The sequence below is a fragment of the Misgurnus anguillicaudatus genome, chromosome 25, assembly GCF_027580225.2.
Source record: "Misgurnus anguillicaudatus chromosome 25, ASM2758022v2, whole genome shotgun sequence".
NCBI classification, from domain to species: domain Eukaryota; kingdom Metazoa; phylum Chordata; class Actinopteri; order Cypriniformes; family Cobitidae; genus Misgurnus; species Misgurnus anguillicaudatus.
Window position 1 is genome coordinate 7,507,526 of NC_073361.2, and position 20,541 is coordinate 7,528,066.

The following is a 20,541-nucleotide window of genomic DNA, read 5'->3' on the forward strand; positions in this document are numbered from 1 at the left end:
AATGGATGAGGGGGGTAATAATCATGGGGGTTACGTTCTCTCTGTTGTTTTTCCCTAAGGCAAGCATATAAACACCAATTGCTTTGACCCAGCAGTGACCTAACCTCCACTTGGTCCCTTAAGACAACAGCAAAAATCAAATGATCACAGTAGCCAGTTAAGTTTATAGTAGCCACCCTGAAGAGATAGAGGGTTGGCTCACAAGTGAAGCTCAACACATTTGGAGAGACTCGGTTGCCATGGCTACAAATAAACAGACACTGGGTTGTGAAGAGGAACGACTACTGGCGAACAGCACCGACTGTGAAGATGTGAAGATAACCAGGTGACCTACACATTCCACACCACTTAAATACAAGATCTGCCAAGAAATTTCACAGTAGGCTAATGACTTCCAAGCCTCATTTAAGTAATGTTACCATCTGATATTTGCCCATGCAAAACTCATTTTGTTAGCGATAAAGAAGAGCGTTCTTAGGGGTTGTTGGGACCCATCCCAAAGCAGGCCTACTCAAGTCCCTAGATACTGTATGTCTCAAGAAAAGGTCACACTGCACTTTTCATTCCATTGACTTTAATTTATAAGCATGCAAATGCGTCAGACCGGAAATGCAAGTTTGTGCGATAGGTTTTGCACTTTGCTGCATTCCAAAGTTCAAGTTTGGTGAACTTCGACCTGTGAATCCATCCAAAGCGCGACCTTCTCAGGTGGAGGATAAACTGAAAAGAGTATCACACAATCCTATTTTGTACAATAATAAAAAGCAACCATAATGGTGCAAGCACGTCAGAATCAATCATGTGTGAATAAAAAAAAGTTTTAGCATGTGATATCCTATCCAGTTGCTACCCAAAGGTTTTGCATAGAAATTTGCTTGCTGAAAGTCTAGTGTGACCGCAGCTTAAGTCTATGGGAAAAATCGTAAGTCAGATCTCTTGGCCTGTAAAGATCGATCATTCTTTGCTTAGCATGTCTTTAATCTTGACATATATTGCATATGGAGAAAGTCAACTTCACAGGAACTGAGTAATAATCAGTGACTATACAGGACCTTCTACTCCAAGCCAGCACATATTACTTTAATCACACACTTTAATCATCTGTGATTTAAAAAAATTCACCTGATTTGTTTAGCTTTCAATACATTTGAAGACGTAAGAATGAGAAAAACAGAGAAGTCATATTATATTACTTATTATAATGGGAGTATTCAGACTGTAGGGCAGTAATGTGTGCTAATGGAGTGCACAGACCGTACATAATGTGCTTTGATGTACAGTCCAGAGAGGTCACTTTCCAATGCTCAAAGGAATTCAATTTTCCACCTAAAAACACTGTTTTAGCTGGAGCTAAAGTAAAATATTGCAAAAACATTGATGTGGATCAACCCGAGTCGACAGTCTTTAACAGATCAGTTATGTGATTCATATGAATGCTGTGTGAGACAGGGCCATCTGTGTAAACCTTCACATTTCTTATGATACACTCAATGAACTTTCAAGTTACAGCAGCAGAGACAGGGTCTACATTTCTAGGAAACACCAAAAGATTGCTATTTCTGAACTCTATAACCAGGAAACTAGAAAAGCCACACTGTTTTCTCTTTGGCACTTTAAGCTTGTCTTATAAGCAGTGGCTGTGGCCCCGGAGACAGAGTATGTTAAAGAAAGCTCTCAGTCTAGAATAACATGGACTTTTCACACTTTTTTGACTGGTCTCTGTTGGGCCGATTAGGTGAGTAAATCTTTAAAATGGGCCACCTCTTTGTTAAGGCATAGTGAGACCCAGAGTGATGCAGATGTGGCACAAATCATCAAAACCAGAACTATTTGCGAGTCCAACGTATCATCAGTGTCTATAAACATTTGCATACATAAATAAAAGAAAAACACACTTTATTCACATGCTGTAATGCAGTTTTTGTGTAGGGCAAAAACCCTAAATGGCATACTCAATAGGACATATTAAGGGGAAATTTCTCAGACAGGAAATTGTTATATTAGGTAATTACCTACATTTAAACTAACTTTGAACTTTTAATTAGTGTAAATAAAGAACTCTTTAGGATGCCATTGTCCTCATGCGGGTTACCAGGGTTGTGCTTGAAAAACTTTGACGTAAAATGCGATGCGGTCAAAAATTTGGGTGCACCTAACTTTTGTTCTGGTGCACCTAAGGAAAAAGTTAGGCACACAAGTGCAACCAGTGAAAAAAGTTAGTCTCGAGCCCTGAATTTAAGTAGTTTTTACAAACATACCTTAAAAAAACAACACTGGAGACACAACAATGGCACTGATATGTTAAAATACGTTAATGCAAGATATTTTAAAATTATGGCAGCTCAAACATGCATTTTAGGACGGGACTAGGAGAAGCCCTGTCCGGGAAACCACCCTATAATGTCATGGACAGTGGCAGCTCGTGACTGCTCATTCGAGGGGTGCAAAATCAAAATATGTGTTTGGAGTGTCATGTGTGTTGCTTGCGTTTTCAAAATATGCATTTGTTGCATTATGTGAACTATGTGCATCACGTGTTGCTGCACACGCTTCAAAACAGTTTATGATAAAAGAGACGCTCAAGTTCACAAAATACACGCAAGACACTAACTTAACAATGAACTCTGATTTTGCATAAGATTATGCAAGTATCTGGCAAACCTACCTGTTCTCACCAAGATGCGTACAAATGACACGCAGTGTGATTATCGCGCAATAGACACGCCAAACTCCGACCCCGCGTGCACACGACACGCCAGTCCTTCCCATTCACCCATATGGCGAATCGTTTCGTGACGTTTTATTTATTGTTTTCTCATTTGTCCTCTGTTTTTTAAACCATTTTCGCTTGGGTTAAGGGTAGATTTCACATTTGTTTAAGCAGGTTATTAAATATACAGGTTTCTCTATGTTTTTATCTATATTTAAGCCGTGGTCGCTTGGAGTTGGAGTTAGAGTTGGGGTTTGGGTTAGGATGTCATTTTTATATAATAAAAAGTTGTTCTAACCCTAAACCCAAGCGAAAATGGTAAAAAAAACAGAAAACAAATGAGAAAACAATAAATAAAACGTCACGAAACGATTCGCCATATAAGTGAATGCGAAGGACTGGCGTATCATATGCACACAAAATCGGAATTTATTGCATCTATTGCACGATAATCACACTGCGTGTCATTTGTACGCTTTTTGGTGAGAATGGGTTGGGCAAACGCAAGCGTTTCTTTTATCATAAACCCTTTAGACGCGTCTTTAGCAAGTCTTATTTTGACAAGACACGTGATGCACATAGGATCACTCGACGCGCAGAACACATATTTTGAAATTACGAACCACACACATGATGGGCCACATACATGTTGTGACGAACTTCGCATCCAGCGCCCTCGAAAAAAGAAGTCACCGGCCGCCACTGGTCATGGAGCAAATTTTTCATACAGGGTCTAGCTTTAAAGCTTTTTATCAGGTAAAATTGACTTTCAAAGTGTCAGTTTACTGTGTTTTTCTATATGAATAGTTAAACATTTGTTATTAAATCATTCTTTAAAACAATGGCTAAATAGTTAAGGAATTGAGACACTACGCCTGTCCACTATCCAAACAGAATGGCACCCGTTTGACCCCCAAAACCTGGTTTGTTTGCAAAGTGTGAGCACTTCATACCATGCATGGTTTGTTTAATCGCGTCCTGGCCAGCTTGCAGAGGGGGAGCGCAGGCATGTGAGAGGTCTGTGCGTCATCGCATCCCAAATGGCTCAAAATAAAAAGCTACAAATGTAACATTGTGATGGGCTTCAGTGTTAAGAAAGTGATTTTCTTTGCAATCTAACAACAAAGTGTGCTTGGGCAAGGACAGAAAAAGTACAGCATGAGTGCAAGCCTGTGGGGGAGTTAGACTCTGTCATGGTTTAAGGCAACCGTGTCAAATGGGAGTGCACCCTAACACAAAAGTGGTCGTGTGGGATAGACCAGGTACTAAAATTTACTCAGATCACAATCTTGTCCAAATACTTTTCACCCTTGAAGGAAACGCCAAACCCTAGATTGCTCCGGGGTGTTGCCTCTACAGTTGTCGCACTATGAATGGTTTTTAAAGGTGTCTGATAAATGGCCATAAACTCATTGTCATTGTGTCCAGGCGCAAGTTAATGTTATCAGTGGCATTATCAATGGTTTGGGGCTTGCACACATTTGGGAACCGAGATGTACAGTACAATTTAAAAAGGGTACCACCCAAGTGACGGCTTTTGCATCAGCTATGCTTCTAAAATAACATACTGCACTGCAGCTAAATTATCAATAGATTATATGTTTTAAAACACAGACTACCATCAGCTGGAATATGGCAAATCCTAACAGGGCTGCAGACAGTTCTGGAAAACAAATAAACACTTTACTGAGTCACATAACCAGTGTTGGTCATCTTACTTTAAAAAAGTAATTAGTTACAGTTACAAATTACTTCTCCCAAAAAGTAATTGAGTTAGTAACTCAGTTACCACATTGTAAAAGTAATTAGTTACTCAGCAAAGTAACTGTGACGTTATTTTTTATGTTGTATAACGCTATTACGTTCTATAACAACTTTAATATCAAAGATGTATATTAACTGATTGAAAAATAAAAACACTATATACAGTATTTTATAAAATTTGGTATTTATTTGAACTCAATAGATTGCAGCCTGCCATATAGAAATAAAAACATGTAAAAAATAAATATTGTGCAAAATTAAGACACACAAATGTAAACTTGGGTAAAAAGAAACAAAGGAAAACCTGGCCATTAGTGCAATCTCTGTAACTGTATATTAGGCCTACTGCACAATAAACAGAACACTATCCAACTCTTAAATATTCAGTACAGTAACAAAATTAAATATTGAAAATAAATAATGTTCACACATTTTGCATTCAAGTGCAAAACTAAGACACACAAATGTAAACTTGTGTAATAAGAAACAAAGGAAAATTTGGCCTTTAATTAGTGCAATTATCTGTTTCTCTATAATGCTGCACAATAAACAGAGCACTATCCAACTCTTAAATATTCAGTAAAGTAATACAAATTAAATATTGAAAATAAATAATATTCAGTTATTCACACACTTTGCAATCAAGTGCAAACTAAGACAAACAAATGTAAACTTGTGTAAAAACAAACAAAGGAAGATCTGGCTATTAAGTAGTATAAATCTCTGTACCTGTATATTATTGCACAGAACACTATCCAACTCTCTGTGTATGTAGATTAACATGTTGTTTGTTCTCAGTGAGAATGAACAATACATTAATCTATACTAAAATACTCCTCTCATCTAACAACTAAACCAGTGGTTGTAACGTAGGAGGAGAAGCTTTTCGAATCTTTTGTCTGACAGTCTGTTCCTCTTCGGAGAGAAGACAAGCTTGCCCAGGCTGAACAGTCTCTCAACAGGTGCACTAGATGGAGTAGCAGCATTGTGACGTAGTGAAATTTTCTGGATGAGAGAAAATTCACACAGAGAGTTAAAGGAACAGTATGTAAGAAATTTATATCAATTAATCATAAAATGGCCCTGATATGTCACTAGACATTAAGAAATAATTTTCATTTCACATATTTATATCACTGACAACAGTGGTCTGGCCAGGATATTGTCATTTAAAAAGTGCAGTTGCAGCCCTCAACTGATGTTTATGTTGTCATTTTGTGTATTGGCCACAAGTTGTGTGATTGCAGTACCAGTTTTAGCCACAAGTTTTGTTATTGCAATACCAGTTTTGGCCACAATCCTACATACTGTTCCTTTAAAGTTTTGTGCTGAAGATCTAATATAGTCTGCCACTTGGTTTTCTGCTGAAGATGAGGTTTCCTCCTCATCCTCCTCAAAGGAAAAGAAATCGTTCTCTTTGGCTGAATCTGTGTGATGTGAAGATGTGCTGGGACCCGGCTGTGGTTCGTCGAGGACAATTCTTCGGCACTCTGCCAGCAAACTTGCCTTAGCCTTATCCTTTAACTCCTGTGAACGCAGCCAGCGAAGTTTGAATTTTGGAAGCGTTACAGCAGCAAGTATAGCCTCTTCATTTCCCAGGACATCAGCAAATCTGGTTTTGATAGACTGAAATGATAAAAATAATAACATTAAATGTATGTATCAACACAAATCAGTGATATTATTATTATTATCATGATTAGTAGCAGTTGTATTTATTATTATGTGTACTATAGCAATGTTCACTTAATAAATAATAAAATATCAAATAAAAGTTCTTACTGTGACTATGGCATCAGGAAGGTCCCTCAGTATTTGCAGGTCACTTTTAAGGGCTTCTGTCTTCAACATTAATGTCTCGATCGTTGGTAAGAGTGTACCATAAAAACAGTTGTCTTCTCCCTGAAGTATATCCAAGGCAACTGTAAGGGGCTTCATCGCAGTACAGTACTCCTTTAAAAACTGGTGTTCCCTTTCTGTTATCGCTGCTAGTCCTAATTTGGATGAAATGGTGTTAAGGTCTACCATGGATATTTCACAGATTCTAGCCAGGGCATCATAGAAGGAATTCCATCGTGTTGTACAAGGTACAAGCAGCTTTTTTGACACCAACTCATCAACTGTTTCAGTAGCCAATGCAGATCGACTAGTCTTGTTCCATAAGGCAGTACATTTGGCAGTAGCACTTCTATAAACAGCCTTTGTTCCAGATTTTGACAGCAGCCACTTTTCAACATCAGTGCATGAAATCAGATTTAGTGTGTGTGATGCACATCTCTTGTGGGGGGGCAAAGTGATCACAACATCACCATCATCATCAGTTGCATGTAGAGCATCATTAATGTCTGTAAACGTCACCTCATCTTCATTGTCTTCTTCAGAATCACTTTCCTCAAGTGGCTGGTACCTCTTAAATGCTTTAACAAAATTAGAGCCATTATCAGTCACTGTTGCTGTGATTTTGTGTGTTATCCCATATGTTGAGTGTATATTGTCAAGCTCAACTGCAATGGCGTCATGAGTATGATGCCCCTTAAACCGTCTGCAGGCAAGAGCTGCTTTCTCTCTTTCCATGTTATTTGGATTGATCCAATGTGCTGTCACACCCAGGTAACTTTTATTGTGGGCAGTCCAGATGTCTGCTGTAGTTGAAATGTACTCTAGTTCCCCAAATGACGTTTTGAGCTTAATATTCATTTTTTCATATTCACTGTCAATGAATTTAGCAAAAGTGTTTCGGCATGGGGCAACCCCCCTTCCTCCTCCTCGTATTGGTATTTTAGCAAGGATCGCTCTGAATGACTCAGACACCACAGTTGACAGGGGGAGCATGTTTTCAACAACATACCTTGCAATCAACGTGTTCAGCTCGGGCTTGGTCACCTGTTGCTGACCCGAAAAATCGAGCGTTGCTTGTTTTAACAGAGTGGCTCCGTCTCCTTGGCTGGAGCTCAGGCTAGCTGCATCTGGGGTTGGGTTAGCGGCATGCAACAAGTGTCGTGTTAGCGTGTGTTGATGTGAGGTGCTTCATAAGATTTGAGTTGCTTGAGGCAGACGTCGATAAAGTCTTTTTTCCTGGGCATAGCGTGCATGTAACGTAAACATTCTTGCCTTTAATTTCAATTAACGAGAAGTAATGCCGGTACTTCCAGTTTGCGAACGCAACCTTTGAATTTCCCCGGCTCATCGCCATTGTCACTCACGCTGTCTTGTGTTGGTAGTCAGCGCGGGCACCGCCCACCCAGCCAATCATCATCGCATTTGAAACGGTGTCATCATCCCCACCCCTGCTCTCTCCAGGCAGCTGATGTGTAGCAAAGCATGACACCCCGCGCTTTATTCAACCAAATTGTAGTAACGCAACACTTTACATTCTCAGTAAAGATAACGGCGTTGCAACGATGGGACAAGTAATTAATTAGATTACTCCGTTACTGAAAAATGAACTCCGTTACTAACGCCGTTATACTTAAACGCCGTTACTGCCAACACTGCACATAACTGACCTTATTAAACAGTCTGATCCCTCAAGATCCAGACAATACCACAGCGCCCACTCATTCATACTGTATGTCACTGTGCTTCTCCAACAGACCAGCATTTCCGAATCGGTGTAGGGAGCTGTGTTTTTTATTTGTTCAAATTGCATAGGCACGTTAAAAAGTATGACAAGAACTCATCACATTTCTGCCAATACAAGTAACCATAAGTAGTTTAGTACTACACAAAAATGATACAGCATGACCTGATCCTCGTCTACAAACACAGACAAGCAGATGTTTAACACTTTCTAAACTTCTCTTCCGTTACAAGTTGGCAACTAAATGTGTTTTTACTTAAGGATGAGTAATCTAATTTAAAGTCTGGCCGCAGAACAAACTCGGGAAAATCGGTTCTTGAGATGATCGTTAGACAGACATTATTTTAGCAGTCCCCGACTAAAATAGAAAAACTTTCTCTGTCGGGGCCTGGAAATTTTCTTGATTGATTAAACATGCGCCTGTGTCTACAACCATGTAGTATGCTGGCGGAGGGGACACACTTTTGGGATTTAGACGAATTGCATTTGTTGTAAAAGCCTGCTGAATGGAACACTGCATGACATCATCAGCACCTGTTTTTACACAATAGTCAGTTTGGGGCTTGTACATAACAGTAACACTTATTTATAATTCCCAAGCTGGAAAAACAATTCCAATCATAAGGAAGAGAACCAATGGGGGTTGTTTGCCCGACGTCACCCAAATCACGTTTTTGACCGTACAGAAAATAGCCCACCCAAATGGTTGCTTACAGATTGTGTGGTCACTTCCTTTGCTGAGTGTTGCCATAGAGTTTAATTGGCAAGAGCAACTAGACAAGCCAACATAGGAGTTGCTTCTGTTTGTTTGTGGAAATACTCATAAACTCAAGCTCTAAGTCTGCACACAACACTTACAAATGACTTTTTCCCCTCTATAAAGGGATTATGGGAAATCTGAAGGCATGCATTACTGCTCTGCTTTGGATTACGGCTCTTGGACTGTTTGTGCTACAGAGTGAATGATGACACATATTTTATAGCTTCTTAAAGAGAGGTGTAAGCCAAGCCATATCTGAAGCCATATCCAAAATATCAAAGAGACTAATCACTACATAATAAAGTATGGCAGTAAGGAAATGTAAGTCTTTGTTACTTAAGCTGAAAAAGACCTCTTTATTCATATTATGACCACATTAAAAGCATTTTGTCACTTTACTTTAAAGGGGACTTTTCACAAGTTTTTTAAGATGTCAAATAAATCTTTGGTGTCCCTAGAGGATGTATGTGAAGTTTTAGCTCCAAATTCCCCACAGATAATTTATTATTACATGTTAAAATTGCCACTAGGTATGAGCAAAATGTGCCGTTTTTGGGTGTGTCCTTTAAAATGCAAATGAGCTGATCTCTGAACTAAATGGCAGTGGCGTGGTTGGATAATGCAGATTAAGGGGTGGTATTATCCCCTTCTAACATCACAAGGGGAGCCAAATTTTCATAAGATATTTTTTCACATGCTTGCATAGAATGGTTTACCAAAACTAAGTTACTGGGTTGATCTTGTTCATATTTTCTAGGTTGATAGAAGCACTGGGGACTTGTCCCCATTGATATGATATGTCCTCATTAAGCAATAAAAGACCACTCACAAGATATAGTAAGATAAGATAATCCCCAGCATCTCAGAGTTCTTTTCCAGTTTAAGAACACCTGAGTAAGTGTCGTTGTTGCATCCAGTAATTTCCAGTATTTCGTTGTAACATGATCAAGTTAAATCTCTAAATATCAACGAACATCAAAGGAGAAACCTGGTGGGGATGTAGCTCAGTGGTAGAGCGCATGCTTTGCATGTATGAGGTCCTGGTTTCAATCCCCAGCATCTCCAAGTTCTTTTCCGGTTTAAGAACACATGAGTAAGTGTCATTGTTGCATCCACTAATTTCCAGTAATTAGTTGTAACATGATCAAGTTAAATCTCTAAATATCAATGAACATCAAGGGAGAAACCTGGTGGGGATATAGCTCAGTGGTAGAGCGCATGCTTCGCATGTATGAGGTCCTGGGTTCAATCTCCAAGAGCTTTCCTGGTTTAAGAACACCTGACTAAGTGTCGTTGTTGCGTCCAGGAATTTCCAGTAATTAGTTGTAACTTGTAACATGATCAAGTTAAATCTCTAAATATCAATGAACATCAAGGGAGAAACCTGGTGGGGATGTAGCTCAGTGGTAGAGCGCGTGCTTTGCATGTATGAGGTCCTGGGTTCAATCCCCAGCATCTCCAATTTCTTTTCCGGTTTAAGAAAACCTGAGTAAGTGTCGTTGTTGCATCCCATAATTTCCAGTAATTAGTTGTAACATGATCAAGTTAAATCTCTAAATATCAATGAACATCAAGGGAGAAACCTGGTGTGGACGTAGCTCAGTGGTAGAGCGCGTGCTTCGCATGTATGAGGTCCTGGGTTCAATCCCCTGCACCTCCAAGAGCTTTTCTGGTTTAAGAACACCTGAGTAAGTGTCGTTGTTGCATCCAGGAATTTCCAGTAATTAGTTGTAACATGATCAAGTTAAATCTCTAAATATCAATGAACATCAAGGGAGAAACCTAGTGTGGACGTAGCTCAGTGGTAGAGTGCATGCTTCGCATGTATGAGGTCCTGGGTTCAATCCCCAGCATCTCCAAGAGCTTTTCCCTTTTACGAACACCTGAGTAAGTGTTGTTTTTGCATCTTATTTTACAAGTTTGTATAGTAGTTCCTTGTTTCTGCTTCTTGCCTCCAGTAAGATGAAACCCCTAAACATCTTAGCCACAGTGTTGTGTATCAAACTGGGGATGTAGCTCAGTGGTAGAGCGCATGCTTTGCATATATGAGATCCTGGGTTCAATCCCCAGCATCTCCAAGTTCATTTCCGGTTTAAGAACACCTGAGTAAGTGTCGTTGTTGCATCCAGTAATTTCCAGTAACTAGTTGTAACATGATCAAGTTAAATCTCTAAATATCAATGAACATCAAGGGAGAAACCTGGTGGGGATGTAGCTCAGTGGTAGCGCGCATGCTTAGCCTGTATGAGGTCCTGGGTTCAATCCCCAGCATCTCCAGGTGCTGTTCTCACTTTATGAAAAAGCTCAGTAATTTCATGATATTTCTCATGTTGTATAGTAAAAATGAAAGCTTTAAATACAACCTACTGGAAATCTAGCTTCTTGGAAGCTCTACGTTTGAGCTTATTGCACAAGTCACAAAATAATTTCCAGTAATCAGTTGTAACATGATCAAGTTAAATCTCTTAATATCAATGAACAACAAAGGAGAAACCTGATGGGGATGTACTTGGTACTTGGTAGAGCGCATGCTTCGCATGTATGAGGTCCTGGGTTCACTCCCCAGCATCTCCAAGTACTTTTCCGGTTTAAAAACACCTGAGTAAGTGTCGTTGTTGCATCTTATTTTACAAGTCGCATAGTAGTTCCTTGTCTCTGCTTCTTTGTCTCTAGTAAGATGGAAAACCCTAAACTTCTTAGCCACATTGCCACATATAAAGCTGGGGATGTAGCTCAGTGGTAGAGCGGATGCTATGCATGTATGAGGTCTAAGTTCAATTCCCAGCATCTCCAATTACTTTTCTAGATTAAGAACACCCGAGTAAGTGTCGCTGTAGCATCTTATTTTACAAAGTCGTATAGACCCTTTTACAGCCCACGATATCAAATAGTCTGCGTGCGCATTTTGGCAACAGAAGTGGTATTATTCCCCATTGGTGTGTAAACGAGAAAGTTTATTAAAACAATTTCCCAGCATCTGGTTTGGTTGCCCTAATATAATTTACTATAATATACGTATATATGTATCTGGCCACTTTATATTTGGCCATCTGCTAACGTCTTCTATCCACTACACTATAGTACACGGATCTGGTAGCTGTGTTGAAAAAGTTGTTAACTAAACTTTTAAAATAACTTTCTCTGTCTGTGTTGCTTCACTGCTGATTGCGATTATTTATTAGACAATTCAGCAAAGTTTTTTTTCATAAGGGGTTATACATGCATTATTACATGGCTCGTTGGAATGCTTGATTCTGATTGGCCAGTCGCAAAATTTGCAGATTTGTTATTTCCAGATAACAACAGCTCAAAACTAATAACACACGGTAACCCAGATGCTGCAAATAATTTTGATACAGTTTGAAATTACACCGAAAATAAATATAAATACGTATTATAATAACATATATGACATTATATTTACAAAAATTAAACCAAATAGTGTTTTATCTTAAAAACGAAAGTAAATGTATCTGCATTTGTTAAAAATGAGCAAATAAAATATTTTAAATCAATATTTAATGTTTCTTCATTTAAATGTTCCTCCGCATGGTTCTGAACACACACTGTCGGGACTTATATCTGTGATAACAGCCAGCAAAAAAATGCTCTTATAATGCAATAAAATGCAAGGTTTATAGAAAACGTTACAAAATAAAAAACATTGAAAAAGTACTTTAAAAAATACCTTATTTTTGTTAATTTTTGGTTCCGATTCCAAAATATTTTACTGTTATAGTATTTCAGCAAGTGCTACTGAAGGATGATAATCTTTAGTAGGAGCTTTATGCGCGTCATAAAGGACAGATGTGCAGACATGGCCCTCGGAGGTCATAACTGACATAAAAAATAAAAGCCGCATTGCACAGAAACTGTACATTTGGCCAAATTTGTGCAGGGACTCAAAAAAGAGAAGTTTACAACAGTTTATAAAATTTTCTTTTCGTGCTCATGTGTTTTTTATTCTCAGCCAACTTGCAAATCACCATCTGATTATTGTGCCACTGACAATCATTTAACAGTCTGCCGATCACAGGCCTCCAGCAGAACTGTTTATATAAACCAGACTTCTTCAATCAAGCATGTGGTTTACTGACACCATGTTGCACAAACCCAAATACAGGCTACCTCTGCCAGCTCCAGCAGTGAACGCTATAGACAAGCGTATATGTTGTCTTTTATAAATATAAGACTTGGTCTCGGAAGTCATAAATCTTACACAGCCGTCCAGCCTATATGGTGTTAGGACTACGTGGGTGGATGTTGAGCTCACACAAGGGGTGACAGTTCCTCCGAAAGGCATTCCAGAACAGATGACATTAGGAATGTTCAGACTTAAAACACGGCACTGTTCGGATACAGAGGCTGACGGATGGGTTACAGACTGTGGTGATGTCATGCCTCAAAAGTTTCCTGTACCTCTTTTTCTCTCTGTCTCTTTATGCTTGTCTCTCCTGTTTCTATACATTATATTCTCATGTGTTCCACAATTGTTTGCGTCATTAGATTCCAGTAACAGTTAATGTGGCAGAGGTCAATTACTGGGAGCAAACATGCACAAAATCTCAGATCTGGGGTACTTAAGGCACCCATTTAGATTTTAATCTGTTGGGCATTTTATTTGGAAAGTTACTGTGTGTTGGTATGTGGTTTGAAGTCAACATGAAATTACAGTTGATCTTATTTACTTAATGCGCATGACTGGTCCTGTTGTGCACGGGTCATTAGTGCATACTATTAAAAAAACATTTGCTTAACATAATTGTTTATTCAAAATGTAATAACTTGCTCCACCTCTGTAAACAACTTTAATTTTCAGATGATGTCACAAATTCTGCTTTATTTTTCAAACCCTTTTCTCCAAATGCCTGACTTCACTCTATTATTGCATGCAAGTCCCTTAAGGGAATTCGCGCCACTGGGCGGCCATGTCTGCAATGCCTCTGGGCAGTTATTTCAGTTATCTAAGTCTAAAGTCCTATGAGACAGATATCTCTAAAATCATGTGCTAAAATCACAATTAAAACACATATTTCTGACCAAAAATTAAACCTGACTTCAACTGTATCATAACTTTTGTTTCTTAAGCTCAAATCAAGGTAGTTTCAGCTACTGTGCCTCGTGTGACTGTACAGAGCTCCTCCCCCTAGAGAATCATCAGTGTTTATCGATTGATGATAGAGACAGAGCGCAGTTATGCAAATTTGAAAACCACGCCCACCGGGGGGGAATTCAATCCAACCGTCTCCATTGACTTTGTATTGCGAGAAGCCGCCTCCTTGTCATTTCTGGCTTATAACAAAAAACTGAATAATGCCTAAAAGCTGCTGTGTGACAATATGTACAGCTAACAAGCCAAAGAACACAGAAATAAGTTTTTATAAGCTGTCGAGCCGTAAAACCCAGTCTTTAAGGAGAATAAAGTGGATCGCCGACTACGTTTCCCCCTAGTGGACGCAGTTCTACTAATAGAAGTACTATGAAAAGTTGCCTGTATCCATTTTTGTGTCTTTAAACGCTCGTTTTTTGGGGTCGACAGCTTATAAAAACTTATTTACAGATTAAACTTAAAAACAGAATAATATCTAAAAGCTGCCGTGTGACAAGGTGTACATCTAACACGCCAAAAAAATAAATAAATAATTTTTTATAAGCTGTCGACTTCAAAAAACGAGCGTTTAGACACAGAAATGGAAACAGGCAACTTTTCATAGTACTCCTATTAGTAAAACTGCGTCCAATAGGGGGAAACGTAATCGGCGATCCACTTTATTCTCCTTAAAGACTGGGTTTTACGGCTCGACAGCTTATAAAAACTTATTTCTGTGTTCTTTGGCTTGTTAGCTGTACATATTGTCCCAAAGCAGCTTTTAGGCATTATTAGGTTTTTTGTTATAAGCCAGAAATGACAAGGAGGCGGCCTTTTGCAATACAAAGTCAATGGAGACTGTTGGATTGCTTTCCCCCCCGGTGGGCGTGGTTTTCAGGTTGTGACGCGCTGCGCTCTGTCTCTATTGGTTCTTTTAACCGGAAGGCGGGACTGCTGTTGCCAGAATGACCATAGTGAGCGTTTATAGTAATAGATTTGTTCAATCTTGTTATGCCCAATATCTTTGCTATCAAGCAGTAAATGTAAAGATTTTGTCCATTATAAATAATAAATATCTGTCCATATAAAACAGACCTTTCGGCACATTTTCCACTATGTGAATCAGATACAAGATAAAGTAGTATAAATAGGGGTGCTTTCAGCCCTGACAAAACATTGTACAACGTTTTTTAAACAGAATGGTGATGTGTTGAACACCCTGTTACAGTAACTGCACTTGCCGTCCAGAATTAAAGAGAACATTCCAACTTGGACCTATTGCGTGAGCTGCCTCTTTAGTACCGCATGGTTTATTTACATGCTGCTGATGATTTTGCTGACATTTTTGACACACCCACCAAACAAGAGAAAATGTATCTCAAACCCAATGCATACCGTTTCCATAAAACATGTTCAACCTGAAAACTGTAGCAAAATATTTCACACCGATTTGAGCTTGAACGTGCCTCAGTCAGGTTTACAATGAACATCTTACCTGATTATTAAAGGGACAGTTCACCCCAGAATTATAATTTCTTCACGCTCATTTCATTACACACCCACAAGACTGTTGTTCATTTTTGACAAGTCTAAGAGCTTTCTGACACCCTGATTGACAGCAATGCAACTACAACATTAAAGGTCCAGAAAGGGAAAGAGACATTGTGAAAATAGTCCATGTGACTGCAGTGGTTCAGTCATCATTTCATGAAGCAACAAGAAAACTTTATGTGCCCCCAAAAAACAAAAAGAAAGACTTTAATTCCACATTGTCTTCTCTTCTGTGTCATTCGAAGGATCATGGCGCATGCACGTGGTGCTGACAACAATGCGTATGCTTGAATTGACAGGCGCCGCCACATTGGTCGGGGCATGAGCACGCCATAAACACATCAATCTCTGATCTGACCTCCTGCATCAGCATCATTTTGCTGAAAAGCGTTCAATGACCCCTCTAGGCATTAATTATGTCTATGTGCACATGATGCTCGACGGAGCACTCTGCGTTCATGGCAAATGTGTGATGCTGATGCAGGAGATCAGATCAGAGATTGACACGGAATAGAAGAACATATGGAATTAAGTCTACCTTTTTTGTTTTACAAAGAGTATTCTTGTTGCTTCATGAAATGAAGATTGAACCACTATAGACCCTTTTACTTGTTGTACACAATGATGACGTGGCAACGTATGCGCGCAAAGTTTGGCAACGGAAGTATGGCAAGAATCAGCAGGACTTCATCTTTTTCAACACAGCTACCAGATCCGTGTTCTATAGTGGACTGGACAGAAGACGTTAACCGATGCCCAAATATAAAGTGGCCAGATACATATATACATATATTAGTATATTATATTAGTGCAACCAAACGCAACAACCAGACGTTTGACGCCTGGGAAACTGTTTTAATAAACTTTCTGAGTTGCTAACACGTTAGAACCAATGGGGAATAACACCACTTCTGTTGCCAAAATGGGCGCGCAGGCTAATTGATCACGTGCGCTGTAAAAGGGTCTATAACATGTTTGATTTTAACCATTTCTTGAATGTTGTAGTTGCATTGCTGCCAATCTGGGGGTCAGAAAGCTCTCTGATTTCATAAAAAATAGAAATTTGTGAAGGTCTTACGGCCTTGGGGGTGAGTAATTCATGACAAAAATGTAATTCTGGAGTGAACTAATTCTGGAGTTTTTTTGTGATTGTTGCGGCACGTTTTCTTAAAAAATGTGATGGAATATGCAGGATATATCTGTGCAATTTTATGCAATGAAATTGCGGGAACTTGCAAATATTGCGGGAACTTGCAAAAACCGCGGTTGGATGAAAAAGAGAAAAAAAGTGCTTCATCAGCATCGCAGGGTTTGCAGCTTTTCAAAGATATTCACGTCGCGTAATTACGTCACTTCACGTTCCCATGGCAACAGGGAACACGGCTGCGCTTGTGTGAAGTAAATGCAACATTTTTCAAGTTTCTTCTAAGATATATGTGACTTTTTGCTACGACAATGTGGGGATTATGAAACCATGCAAGCACTGCTTATTTTGCGCGCAAAAATCCGCAATTTATCCGGCGAAAGTGCGGCGTATTTAAAAAAATTCGGGCCCCGCATAAATATGCAGACTTTGTGCATTGCATTTTTCTGGAGGGACTGGAAAGTTCTAAATCATAAGGGATTTTCATGGATTTTTCATACCATTTTTAGTGGTAAAGAGCACCTATAGAGCACCTCTACAGAACCATAAGTGATGCTAAAGCATGACTATAGCACTGCTTATGGTTCAACATACAGTAGCACAATATGGTTCTACACAGGTTCTACACAGGTGATGTTTAGCACTAAAAATGGTTCCTGTGATTAGGAGCCAGTGAACCACTTCTAGTGCTATTTAGCACCACGGTATCTTTGAAGAACTTAAAAAAATTGTTCATATCTGGCACAACGGATCTTGACATAGCAAATTTGACAATGTATTTGTGTGAATGAGATCTGAGAGGTTTGGCAAAGGAGAAATTATTTTTAAATGAACAATGAAACAAAATCTTGTGCTGATTTATCAGAACGACAAAGGATTAGCAAACAGATCTTTAGAAAGTTGACAAGGCTCATCACTTCAAGTTACTAAAGCCATTTTAACACAATAAATTATGAAAAACCACATGGAAAATGTGTCTGGTATTTGTCCCAGGATCGTTTGAAACCCCGGATTCACACTGTCAGTGATTCGGTTCAAAATCTGAACGATAGCTTTGTTTTTGTGTCGACACGTCCTCACTACGATACATCTCTTATGGCATTGTTGCTGCCTTTTGTTCACGCAGGATGCATTGTGGAAATGTTACAGCAATGTTACTAGGTCCCCATCCTGGGAGGACATGTTTACCTTCACACAAAAGGCACTTTTATGCTAATTTTCAGGATGACTGTGCTGTGTGAAAGAGGTTTAAAACTCATTACAAATCCTTTAAATGTAAAAAAGAAGATTTACTCTTACTTAGATTGTGTTTAACTGCAGATGCTAAATGTTACTGTATTGAACCTCGATATACTAATTCATACAAAGTGAGTACCTTTACCCAGCATTGTGTATAAAGTTACAGCTGTAAAATACTCAATTGTGACATATTGCTGCATTTAGGGATTTTGGTTTTGGCAGGTTTTCAGCAGCCTTCATTCTAGAAAGATACTTTGAATGCTATGAAGTACTTGTACTTTTTCCCAGCATTTGATATAAATACTGTATAATGCTATATAATGAGCACATTTGGATACTCTTTTCTTACATGAAGACATTCTATTGTTTATAACATTCTGGCCATTTTCCCAAGTAATACATTTCATCTAAAAGCACCCATCACTTTGTCCCAGTACTGGGTTGATGGATGGGTTAAGTTAGTTGCCTTGTACTATATAAAATTTAAATGTAGCTCTAGAACTCTCAAAGTTAAAGATTGCTGTAGTCCGTGTGGCTTGGAAATGTGTTGGGAAATGATGTACGCCAAACTGTGTGTGGGTTATATTTTTCCCTCTGGTTAAACTTGTTCAGTGCTCGACAGAGCAACTTTATATTTATGTACTGTAACTAAGAAAGGGCAGCGTCTGAAAAGTTTTAATAATTTTTAAAAGGCTGTACATTTTTACCATCACAAATGAATTATTTTACAACCAAATTGAATCCAGAAAGTAGTTTAAAACCTTCAAAGAGACACTTAATCCTTTACTCTGTAAATCAGCTGTGTGCTTTCCTATTTTGTTACAGTAGTAATTGCTCTATAAATTCAGAGCCTTGTACTTTTAAACTAAGTGTTATTCCACATGCTACACAAGTCTAACAACAAATGTTTCATTTACTAGTGAAATGTGTGCAGGAAATATAATCGAATTTCAGATTTTTTTATATGTGCCCCCACCATCCCGAGCAATTCAATTGCCATGAGCTCCACGTGAGCATGGATGTAATGATTTATGTTAAATAATCCAGCATCTTATGATTTAATGCAAGCAAGAAAATCTTTTGTAAATAGTTTACATCAATGTCTCAAAAATTTCATTTGATTAGAGAATTTAATATTTATTTTCATTGACATACTTTTGGTTTAAAAATGTTCCTCATCCTTTATCATTTTGGGGTATAAATGGAAATAATAATAATCACAGACGTTTGAAGTGATCTCAGTTTTATGGACCCCACTGTTTGTCAGTCACACATCCTCTCATACAGTGACACGACTGTGTGAAAAAGTCTACCTGACATCCCTCACGTTCAAGATAGGAGGTTGAGACGGAAATTTAACACGTGTATGTATAGCTTGGGCATGGCTATTGATATGAATGAACTATTGGTCAGTGTCAATAAATTCATTAGTGATGAGCTACCACCTAATAACCGTATACTGTTATTATATAATTTATGTATTCTGATCTGGAGAGGAAAAGTTTTACGCGACACAGCAGACGCGACATCATTCAGCATTATTAATATTATAACGGACTCTTACCTGGTGAAGTATCCTTGTTTATCTCCATGCCCTGAGAATAATGAACAGAAAACATCAGCGTGAAAATAAAAGCGCGGAAACACTGCGTGGACTCCATCACTGCCTCAGCTCCCGAGAAACGAACAACTGTGTAAAATTATTGCGTCACTGATGGTCAGTGCGCAACGTCCGAGCAGCACGGGGGCCAATAAAAAAGTCAATTTTCAGAGATCACCAACGTGAAGTCGTGCGTCTATAATATAGTCTAACTGTTAATAAATGTGTTAAATATTTCCTCAGGAACAAGCTGAGTTGTTACAGTGCCCTCGATCAGTGACAGGAGTGCGTGTGATTGAACAAGTACAGCTGTGTTCGAGCGCACTCCTCCGCCTTCTCACTTGCCCTTCCTCCAGTCACAGTGCTCAAACTCAAATAATAAAGCCCCCCTGCACCGCCCTCATTTACACCCCACTCAGAATAACACCATTATACGAAACTTTATAACCAGGCATCACGATGAATTTTACTGTAACTGAAAGACCCATGCATATTCTGAGGATCGGACCTCTTTAATTGTCTCAGACTGCTATTAAAGGGATAGTTCACCCAAAAATGAAAATTCTGTCATCGTTTTCTCCCTCTCATTATATAATAAAAAATTCTGATGAAAAAGAAGGAATACATTTTGTAACCAAACCGATCATGAGCCCCATTTACTTTCAACGGTCGAAAAAAAGAATATGAAAGTGAATGGGGCTCATGAACGGTTTGGTTACCAACATTCCTCAAAATATTCCTTCCTTTGTGTTTATCAAAACAAATAAAATATACAGGTTTGTAACAACATGATAGTGAGTAAATGATGTCAGAATTGTCATTTTTGGGTGAAAAAAATTAAATTTTCATTCGGATTACTTTCAAGTTTTCTGCTGACTACATGACTAAGACAGTGAATGAATACATTTTTTATCATTAAACACACAAATATGTGGTTTCCTATACCCATGTACCCTATTACAAAACCCTTATCTGAGAATATCCTTAAGAAAATAATTAATTTAAAAATGCAAAAAAAGTTATCATTTATGGATATAATTAGTCTGTAGTAATTAACAATTACTGTAGCAAGAATCTAATAGTAAGAATCTAAGACTTTTTGTG

The 20,541-nt window shown here is 38.6% G+C and overlaps 2 protein-coding genes and 5 non-coding genes across 9 annotated transcripts in view; 5 read left to right on the top strand and 2 right to left on the bottom strand.

The window, feature by feature from the left end:
* Positions 1–19,791, bottom strand: part of plod2 (procollagen-lysine, 2-oxoglutarate 5-dioxygenase 2) — a 62,318-nt gene extending 42,527 nt beyond the window's left edge. For 2 of the 3 annotated variants that reach the window (XM_073863576.1, XM_073863575.1), the window contains exon 1: positions 19,402–19,791. In XM_073863576.1, the coding sequence (XP_073719677.1) occupies positions 19,402–19,498 (97 nt within the window). In that variant the 5' untranslated portion in view covers positions 19,499–19,791. The remainder of the gene's footprint in view (positions 1–19,401) is intronic. The other variant, XM_073863574.1, reaches the window with a different exon arrangement.
* Positions 5,318–7,701, bottom strand: LOC141362017 (uncharacterized). The gene is made up of 3 exons (XM_073863582.1): positions 6,257–7,701; positions 5,783–6,100; positions 5,318–5,479 (listed from the first exon to the last, which is right to left on the bottom strand). The coding sequence occupies exons 1-3, from the start codon at positions 7,304–7,306 to the stop codon at positions 5,318–5,320; spliced, it is 1,530 nt and encodes a 509-aa protein (XP_073719683.1). The 5' UTR covers positions 7,307–7,701.
* trnaa-ugc (transfer RNA alanine (anticodon UGC)) lies at positions 9,808–9,879 on the top strand. Its single transcript has one exon. It is a non-coding gene; the product is annotated as a tRNA-Ala (tRNA).
* trnaa-cgc (transfer RNA alanine (anticodon CGC)) lies at positions 10,204–10,275 on the top strand. The gene has a single exon. It is a non-coding gene; the product is annotated as a tRNA-Ala (tRNA).
* On the top strand, positions 10,604–10,673 carry trnaa-cgc (transfer RNA alanine (anticodon CGC)). Its single transcript has one exon. It is a non-coding gene; the product is annotated as a tRNA-Ala (tRNA).
* Positions 10,821–10,892, top strand: trnaa-ugc (transfer RNA alanine (anticodon UGC)). Its single transcript has one exon. It is a non-coding gene; the product is annotated as a tRNA-Ala (tRNA).
* On the top strand, positions 11,020–11,091 carry trnaa-agc (transfer RNA alanine (anticodon AGC)). Its single transcript has one exon. It is a non-coding gene; the product is annotated as a tRNA-Ala (tRNA).
* Positions 19,792–20,541: the final 750 nt, after the last annotated feature.